General features: G+C 38.2%; 1 protein-coding gene across 5 annotated transcripts in view; it reads left to right on the top strand.

Annotated features, from left to right (window-relative positions):
- The first annotated feature begins 4,612 nt into the window (after positions 1 to 4,612).
- The window catches only part of PACRGL (parkin coregulated like), a 32,927-nt gene continuing 27,334 nt past the window's right edge, over positions 4,613 to 10,205 (top strand). For 3 of the 5 annotated variants that reach the window (XR_011809225.1, XR_011809224.1, XM_013097852.5), the window contains exons 1-4: positions 5,273 to 5,412; positions 6,733 to 6,890; positions 7,766 to 7,833; positions 8,232 to 8,322. Coding sequence is in view for 3 of the 5 variants with exons in the window: in XM_013097852.5 (XP_012953306.3) it covers positions 6,750 to 6,890; positions 7,766 to 7,833; positions 8,232 to 8,322 (300 nt within the window). In the remaining 2 variants the exon portion in view is untranslated. Of the gene's footprint in view, positions 4,758 to 5,272; positions 5,527 to 6,732; positions 6,891 to 7,765; positions 7,834 to 8,231; positions 8,323 to 10,205 lie in introns of those variants that run through there. The other 2 variants (XM_038178287.2, XM_038178288.2) reach the window with 2 other exon arrangements.

The raw sequence follows: 10,205 nt of genomic DNA, 5'->3' as shown, positions 1-10,205 counted from the left end.
AGTTTCCCATGCAAACATTTGACTTTGCTCAGCTTTCTACCTTAGTTCAAGAATAACATCCACAGCACTATGCTTTCAGGCTAATGCTAGAGACGTGTGTAGTCCATGACACACTTTAAGAGTCTTTCAGTTCCTAAATTTGCCTGTTACACCTGTATGTATTTTTTTTACCTTATAACATCAAAAAGCACGATTGTTCCTGTGTATCAGGCTGCTTCTTGGGAGCTTGCCTCCAAATTTTACACAGGACTTTGATCTCCTAATCCAAAATCCTCCCAGCAATTTAGCACTTAATAATAGGCAATCAAGTCATTTCTGGTGTATTACAGAAGAATGCAAGAAATCCAGTAGCATCTATGGACTGTTTGTTATCTGGAATTGTTCAACTGAAATGGCACTGTTTCACACCAATTTTCACTGAGGATACAATGGAATATTCACAGGTCCATCAACTTTTGACAGCACTTTTTTTTGGCACTGAACTAATCAACCGATACAGAACTTGTTGATGGAAAGTGCCTGGAGCGTCTAAACCTTTGTAGAGGAACCCAAAAACTACAATTAGGTATCTACAGTCTGTTCTGTAGCTCACATTTATTGCCAAACCCTGTAAAATAACTCCCTTTTTTATAGAGTACTCTTTATAAAGCAAATAGAGTGGTTAAGTCAGGACAAAAGCTCTGGGGACTGATATTTGAACACCATCTACAGAAAACACTTCTAGCAACTTCACTCTGAAATGTGTGCTTTTCAAGAGGCCAGTGAGATTTTCTACCTTTTAAGTATTACATGAGAAATAAAAATAATTAGCTAATATGTTTAGTTGAGGAAACATGTTTTGTTCTTATATTACCAGGTTGTAAAATTTGTTAGCCCCAACTGAGGTTAAAATTGCACATGACTTAGAAAGAAAAATTATTTTAAAAGTATTTTCAAATGAAAATACATCACCTGATACATTATTAGATGAATATTAAAGAACATAGAAAGATGAAGCAGTCTTTAAATTTGTAAAGGTTATCCCTTTCTTGTATCTGGCAAAAATTAGCAAACAAAACATTATAGAACACCTACTGTATAACAAAAAAGTATCAGTGAATAAAGAAGGAAATGTTAATGATGTGAATTGTCAGTAATGAGGACACAAATTCAAACACCAACTCCCTACTTTCCACATTTAAAGTTTGTACCTGTGAAGAAAATTTATGGTATTGGTTGAATTCCAAACCCAAACTGTACAAACAGAGTTAGTTTAGCAAAGGTATAAGTACATGTATGATCAGACAAAAAGATCTATTACGTGACTGTTTTATGTTATGTTCTTTTAATTACTTTAGTTACAAACTTCAGTTTTAATTTCATAAGCCTCAGAATACATTTCACTTTGGTGAATTCTCCTCCCCCTCAGTTATTAACTATCTAACCGTGACTAATGAAAAAAAAAAGTCAAAGTGCATATTGGTTTTATCAGCATTGATACAAAATTAATTCATTAATCATCAGTTATATTTAAATTGGTTATGTATTTTATAATTATGAAAAAGCAAGTAATCCAGATCAAGCTTTCATTTTCAGAATTTTACATGCTTTCCTCAACACAGTAACATACATATGTGACTCCATTTCTTTCGGTGATAAAAACTCCTCACAAATTATTCAGATTTTTTTCTTTTATTTATTTTGAATATTTGGAAAAGTTTATGACAGTTAAATTAAATAAAATTAAGAAATATGTGACAGAGAAGTTTGTAACAACTGGTGTTAATGCTATGTAAGTATACAACAGTAATAGTAGCTCCCAACACCATATTTAAGACTATTAAGTGATATCATTTTGATGGAGAAAAATGCAAAAAAATGTAACATTTTGTTGATTACAGTATCTTATTTTATTTATTTTTTTTTTTACAATATATTTCATTATTTTTCCTTTTAAATTGACCATCCACCAAACATGTTTAAGATTTCACAGACTAGCTTCTGTTACAGCTATTAATAATGAGACAGTATGAAAAGAATTTTCTTTTAAACAAAGATATTTTATTACAAGTATTTTGATGCATATTCCCCATGTCAATATCTAGCAATACCCAAGGCCAGGCATAATAATGAAGAAGCTACTGAAGGAGCTGGGGATCTGCAAGTTCTTAGGCTAAGTGTAACAGAAAACATTTAAGATTGTACTGTAGGAATCAGAAGGGATTGAATGTGTATTTAACCTTAGGACTTCTCTTTTCCTAACTCTTAAAATATGCAAGTTAGAAAAAGATATCCATGAGGGTGTGGTTTCATCTTACTGAATTCTAGGAACTTAGGATCATTTTAGCCTATACTCCTCCCATGGCAGAAAGAGTGAGGCTCCTTCAGGAGGGGGCTGGGCCCACCAAAGATGGGCAGGTCTCCAGCACTCAAGAACCCGAGCCTTGCAGATGTGCAGCGCAGGGCCAAGCTGTATCTCCCTTTGCACATATGCAGTGATACTTTGCACTGGGAGCCCTGGCACATGAAGCGTGTATTGGTGCTGCACCACCACCAGGCCAGCATCCCTCTGTAGAACTTGGGTAAGAGCATGCAAAGAGGACAGAGCCAGTCTCTTCTCAGTGGTACCCAGTGATGAGACAATAGGCAAAGGGCACAAACTTGAACACAGGAGGTTTGCTGAATGCTGGCACAGGTTGTGGAGTGTTCCTCCTTGGAGATCTTCAAAAGTAGCCTGTGCGTGGCCTTGCATAACCTGCTCTAGGTGCCCCTGCTTGAACACGAGGGTTGGACCACATAAACTCCAGAGGTCCCTGCCAACCTTAGCCATGCTATGATTCTGTTACCTCATACCTGAAAGAGCTTTACATGAAGGCAGTTTCCTGAGAGCCAGATGTAATGATTTGTCCCAGGTCCAGAGAGGAACTGTCCACCATATGACCCCCCTAGACATCCACAGTTCAGTGGCTATCTCTCAGTCCTTGATTTGACATATTGTTTCCCTGAAAGCGAGCAGTGAAGTCTGTATATTCAATGTTCGAAGTATGGCAGGATTCCCTGTCATACCATACACATCACTGTATGGTAACACTCCTTTATTTTCCTTTTTTCAGGAAATTGCTTTAACACTGAGTTAAAACCTGCTCTTGCAGAGAAACCTAGTCTGACTTGCCCTGCTACAACCCAGTAGTTTCTGTGCCTCCAGGAACTCAGTGGGAGTTGCTGACTCCACAGAGCTGATCAGTGGTATTTTGCTTCACACAACACAGCAGTTCATACCTCCTACTGACTTTGGAATTATGCTACTACTTTTTTTCCATGCTTGAATGTAGCTGTAGTTTGCTCTGTACTCACAGAGCAACTATAGCAGATATATGACTAACGTGATACTAAAACACTAAACTAAAATTAAACTTCATGCAGAAAAACTGTTATTTTTTGCCATTATGGAGATGAGCATACTGGTTTGCATTTTTTTAAGTGTTTTTTAAAGACTTACATGGTATACTTTAAAAATACTGGATTGTTCTGAGATCCTCGCCAGTTTATAAAATTTATGAATAGGCCATCAATACTTTTATTACCTTTGGTACTGTGAAACAAAACAAAACAAAACAAAACAAAACAAAACAACAAAAAAAGAGGAAGCACTGTATTTTCTGTTGGTTTAAGTTAAAAGATTTACATATGAAGTAAAAAGCTTCTCTTCCCTTCTGTTTCTCCAGCATTATATTTAACATTTTTTCTTCTGTGTTTTCAGCAGGTCTCTTGCACTCATATAAAAGCATTAAGTTATGCAGCCCTATTTTAACTTTGTAAGTGCCCTCACTTACAACTTCCAGACACAAACAATTTATGTTGGATAAAACTAATTATGACATGCTATCATTGGACAAAATCTAAGGAAAATATGGCTGTTTTCGAAGAGCCAACAACGACTTTTCAACATTGTGAGTGCATTTTTTTTTAATTTTTTTTTTTTGTGGGAAATAGTAGAATAGCCTCATACACATTCAGCTCCTCATTATAAATTACAAAAGTGAAAAAGAATGTGTGACGGTGGAAAGTTTGTATCCCACACAATTTCAGCAAACCAAAAAAATGTCTTGCTTGGAGATTTACTGCTGAGTGCGTGAAAGAATAAACACACTTATTGAAGAAAGCAAAAAAGCATTCTGATGATTAATAGGGTTCACAGAAGAGAAACATGTATCCTTTTACTCAAAAGGTCATTAACTACATTCAGATGTGTTTTATAAGAATAAATACTGTATTTATGACGCAAATTTCAGTATAGTTTGAGAGCGGGTTATCTGATAAAAGAAACATATTTTCTGTCTTTGTAATTGAAACAAAAATAAATTTCAAATGGAGTATGACCCCGTGGTTGTAAGCTAAACTTTTGTCACATGAAAGTAAAAAGGCAAGATGAATATTTCATGAATCTTGTTTTCCTTGTGAAGATACTAAGAAATCGGGTATCAAGGAGTGGCGATTTCATATTAAAATTTACCATCTCCATTCTAATTAGAAATAGATGAGGTAGGTTGAAAAAATCTGACTTCTAAACTTTACTCTGTCTTCCTCCTTGTTCCTGTTAGCCTGAAATCAAGTATTTAAGCAGTGATTCACTCAAGACACAGCCTCAGCTCCTTGACTTTTCACTGTGCTTTCCAAGCCAGCACAGCAGACCACACAACCAAAGCCAGCAGCGCACCAGGATGATGTGTGGAGTGATCCCCTGGCATCTGGACAAACCCACACAAAGGCTGCTGGAGGTAAGCTTTATTATTACTTTTTTGTGTGTGTTAAAAGTGCACTGGATCCAGTGAAATCACTGATGGGAGGCAGTGATACGGCTTGGGCTTCATGTGGTTGGGCTGCCACTCTCCCCCAGGTTGTGGTCCTTCTCTTGGGGTTCTGCATAACATCTCCACAGGAGATCTTGGAAGCACTCATAAAGCGTGGTGGAAAGGCGGGCTGGTAGCCGGTACCCCGTGAGGTGGTGACTGAAGACGAGCACACGGCCGCCACTCCCTGAGGCAGCACCGGCCTCAGTCAGCCCTCGCAGCCCGGCCTCCATGCGACCACCCCGAGGCGCTGACGCCCCCTCCCCTCCGCACCCCACGCATGCTCCCGAGGAAGATTGGGCTCCCGGCGGCCCGTAGCTTCCCCGGCAACCGGCAGGAAGCGCGGAGCGGAGCGGGGGAAGCGGGGCTGTCCTCCCGGCACGCCGGGGCCGGCAGCGCTGGGTCGGGCCCCGCCGGGCCCTCTCGGGAAGGAGGAGGGAGGGAAGAAGGAAGCGGGGGATCGTCGTTGCCCGCCGGCAGAGGGTGGCTGTTTGAGTCCCTTAGCGGTTACGGGGCTCGGGTCCCCCTCGTCTCTCTCGTTCTCTGTCCCAGCAGCGCTCCGGGAGGGTTGTCGCTGGGCAGGGTAAGTGAGCAGCGTGGCCTTTGAAGTCCTGCTTGCTGTCGTTCTGCCTCTGATCAGAGGCTTCAGGAGCCAAGCCCAGGCTCCTTCCTTTCTGCAGTGAAAGGCACCTTTCAGGTGTGCTCTTTCTTCTTGTCTGTATGTTTCTGTCCTTTGCTTGAAGTCTGTCACCTGCTGGCGGGACGGTTCGCATCCACATCAAGCCTGGTGTGTCGCTTGTTTGATTCCCAGCTGTGCCCGTGCTGCCTCAGCTCTGTACGTGCCTGTGCCTCTTCCAGCTCTTGACTGCACAAGGGCTTTCATCTTGTTCGGGGGCCGAGGCCTCCCTATGGGAAGTTCTTTTTCCACTCCCTTCCACCTCCCCCTGTAGCAGTTGTGCTTTTACAAAACCTTTATCACCATCTGTACCCTCCATCTTAACTTTTGTCCCAAAGGGCTGATCTGCCTGTTGCCATGTATTATTTATTCATTTATTTAACTTTCTGTGATGGTGTGAACAGTGGCTTTTGAAGTGCATCTAGATTTTGATGTTAGTTAAAACGCTGTTAAAGTCCTTGATGTGTATCTTTACTTACTTACTGGAAGAGAGAAAAAAAAAAAAAAAAAGAATACTTCCAAGTTAATTCTAAATACTTTTCTGAGAAATACAGAAATACGTTTGTATTATTATTAAGACGATTGCATTATGAGCAAGTGTACATTTCAAAAGTTGACACTGATAGCACTGTTTTGTGATACATAATACTAACGCTAAGAACTTTTTATTTAGTGTTTTTGTAGTATTAAAATATGTTGATTCCAATTTTTCTGATAGTTCTTACTATGTGTGTTCTGAAATGATTAGAGTTTTGTGGTAATAAGGTTACACTTAAAAATTAGTAAATTTTCTTTCTCAGTTATGGTCAGTCTTCTAGGGCTTCAGGATTAATGGCTTTAACGATTTTCATTTTACAAGTATAATAGTTTCTGTGTCATGTATGTTTTTGTGTGTTCTAAAGAAACTTTTAGTTGTTTAATTGTGGTACATTAGCTTGTCTTTTAAATAGATTGTCACTGAAGGCAGGCTGTATCTTGAAAATGTAAAGGAGAACAGTGCAAGATTATGAGATGTATGCACTTGAAAGATGAAGTGACAGACTTCTCCGTCTAAGTGATCCCTTATACTGCACAGGTTGTGGAAGAATAAGCGTTTCTTTTGTCGTACACTTATTTAGATTTTCTTCTCTGTTTGTTAACATCAGTCTTCAGACGTCAGGATTCTAACCTTTGATATTCTGTCTTACAGGAATGGGAACTCATATTTTTAATCTTTTTTGGTTATAGGTAGTAATGTTCTAAGAATGTCATCAGGCGTCCAAATAAAACCAAAGACTGCAGTACAGAAAAGCAAGACATCCTCTCCTTTGCCATGTTCTCCAGAACCTGCAACTAAACCACAGCCAAAGCCTAGTGACAAGCTGAATCCCAAAACTATTGATCCGGTATGTATAGGTATGGGACTTCTATTTGTTTAAAATAGTTCTCTTGATGGAAGAAATTTCCATGCTTCAGGAAATACATGCAGAAGATGATACTTTCATATGGGAATTTCTATGTGTGATTTTTTTTTCTTGAAACCTTTTGTAATTAATACAATCAATTAAGCTAAGAAGTCAAATCATGCACACAATTTTAACTATCTTAATGTAGGCGCAAACACTAGAAAGATAGAAATAAAGATGTCATAGTATTTCCTGCTATATGCTTAGTGATATGATATTTAATCTTGAAAGTAGTATTGAATGATCATGTCAGTAAATGATACCATAGCTGACATGGATAAGAAGCGTGCATATAAAATAACTTTGTGCAAGTTTTCCTGCCATGAAGCTCCCTACTGATTTCCAGTGCACTTTCCAGTGCATCTTGCCCAACATTTGGTGTTTCTCTATCATCTTGCCACCTTGTACTTTTGTCTGTACTCAGATCAGTCTGGAATTGGAGCAAAGCCACCTTCTGCATGTTACCTGCATATAATTTTTTACATCCTTATTGCATATGGCAATAAGGGTCATTAGTGAGAGGTACTTAGTCTGTTAAGAGAGAACCCATAAGACTTCGATGTTAAGATTTACATGACAAAGTAGAAAAATGAGAGCATTCCACCAGGAATGTATTCATTTTTGCAACCTCCTAGCCTGACAATTCTGAAAAGGACTTTTTTGATAAATTGTATGTGCTAAATCCTAAGATCTTTCTTTTTTTGATTATTTTTAGAATCATGTGATTAAGTTCCGTTCTTGATAAACTGCATTTTTAACATATTCAAACATTACCGTTATAACCAAATAATTTTTGGTTGTTGGTGTCCTCACAGTTTGGTACTCCTTCTAGAACACCTTCTGCATTTGCCGCTATATATGCTAAAGGTGGCATTCCGTGCAGGTATGTTAGTTTTGTTTCTTTTCTTTCTTATATGTATTATGGTTAGGTAGAATTATGCAAGTTGAAAAACATTTGTTCAAAACTCCGTGCTCTTTTAGTTAAGCAGTTTGATTCCATTCATTTCAGAAGAGATTTCTAGTACTTAGCTCTTTTCAAAGAAAGAAGCAATTTTACATGTTTGATATGGCTTTTTTTTTTTTTTGTAAAGTATTAAACCTTTTTTGCAAACAAATGAAATTTCTTCATATGTTTTCTCCTCCCTAATAACAACAATAATAAAATCAGTGCCATTTTAGTAAGCAGGTATCTTGCAGTCTTTTTTTGTCTGTAGTAAGTACTATGAAATAAATTGTGTATCGTTGTGTGTTAATTTGTTCAAACTTTACTTCTTTATATAGGTTAGTGCATGGCTCAGTAAAACACAGACTGAAATGGGAATGCCTTCCTGAAACTGTTCCTTTTGATCCTCTTCTTGTAACACTGGCAGAGGTAAACTCTTGCATAGTTAAGCATACAGTATTTCTTTCACATAGTGCTGAAACGTTATGCAGATGTACAGTAGCTACGTTTTTATGTCAGCTACTGTGTTATTTAGTTGCTACTATAGCTGGACTGCTGTGGTTTGTGGTTTATTCATTGAAACAGGAGATAAATTAAAGTGTCTCTGAGCTATATGCTCCTAAAAGCTAAGTAATACCAGTCTGCTTTTTCAGGATTCAATTAAAATTGTTGTAGGAGGAGCTAAGGTGCAGCCGGTCTCCAGACCCACTTTCAAATATGAAGTTAAATAACAAATGAGAAGCAAACTCATCCCTTTCTGACCTGAGCATTTAGCTGGGATGTGGGAACCCTGTGGAAAAAAGTAGGATTTCAGTTCTTCCAAATACCTACAAAGAGTTTGTTTGTTCTTTTTTTTTTTTTTTTTATTTTTCTTTCCACAGAACAAACCTTTCACGTGTATTAATTACAGTCCGGGGTCCAAAAAAGTCCTCTAGGGATTGTGAAAACATAAACCTTTTATAGGTAAAAGACTGATCATATAGTCACCAAAAATGCATGGGGATGTGTTCACTGACTGGATTTGCCTGGGACTGAAAAGGTCTAAGCATTTTCAGAGTTCACAAAGAAGTATTGATTCTTTAGCTCATACCTTTTGGAAGCATTGGAGTCTACCATTCAGTAGTCAGTGTAGTTGAATTCCACAGCTCAATTTCAATCAAAAACTGTTGTTAGCCTTTGTGTGCCTCTGCAATGATCTTTATGCATTGAACTGTCATGGACTCTTTCTACTTCTTTGGAGGTCCTGACTGTGCCCAAACTGTGAAAAGAAGTGCCCACCTCCAAGCTAGTGTCAACTGATACCTACTGTAGATAATATAAAGAGTAACTTAAAACCAACTGTATTAGATTTTTCACTTACCTGTTTTCTGGTAACAGCCACCTGGTGGATTTCTTTGTGTTGTTTTTTTTTTTTTCACTGCAAATGAATAATTCACTGTTTATCTGATACTAAATGCAAAGGGTAAAAAAGCTTTGTCCAAATGAGATACTATATAAAGAAATGTGTTTATAAAACTTTTCTTTTATGAGGGATAAAAAGTAGTTTTTCCTTTCTGACTGCTGCGGTCTGTATATATTTGTCTCTACTTTGCTATATTCCGTAGTTTTTCTTATTATTCTAGGTCACTGGAGAATGCTATTTCTTCTTTTGACCTCATAATGCCATTTCTGAAATAGATGTGGTTTAGCTAGAGGTATATCCTTTTTCTTTGGAGGCATCTGAGTAAAGTGTTATGCATTTCAGTTATGCTGTTTTACAAATTGTTACACCTGAAGAGGAGGAAGGCTTTGATGTTAGCCTCTTTCAACACAAACACAATCATCCAAAACCCTGACATTAAAGACAAATACAAATACAAGCAACTTTTTAGATGTGAAAAACAGATGTGACTTTTCGTGAGAAACCAGAGAAGAAATGGAAATCACTACTGTTTATCTGCTTTTGCTTTAATCTTATGTAAAATATTTTCCTCTTTACATTCTAACAGCTTGTTGTAGATGCTTTACTGGACCAAGCAGTGAGGTCGTCTCTTCCAGGATGCTTTACCACACAGTTATATCATGCAGTTATACCACACAGAATCACAGAATCACAGAATGCCTCAGGTTGGAAGGGACCTCTAGACGTCATTTTGTCCAACCCTTCTTCTCAAGCAGGTCATCCTAGAGCAGCTTGCCCAGGGCCATGTCCAGGTGGTTTTTTGAAATTCTCCAAGGAGAGAGAGACTGCAAACTCTCTGGGCAAGCTATGCCTGTAACAACCTACACATTACAGAAGTGCTTTTAGATGTTCAGACAACCTCCTGTGTTCC

Source organism: Anas platyrhynchos, chromosome 4 (genome assembly GCF_047663525.1).
Source record: "Anas platyrhynchos isolate ZD024472 breed Pekin duck chromosome 4, IASCAAS_PekinDuck_T2T, whole genome shotgun sequence".
Classification (NCBI taxonomy): Eukaryota; Metazoa; Chordata; class Aves; order Anseriformes; family Anatidae; genus Anas; species Anas platyrhynchos.
Note: the sequence above shows the minus strand (reverse complement) of the source record. Positions and strands in the feature narration are given on the sequence as shown.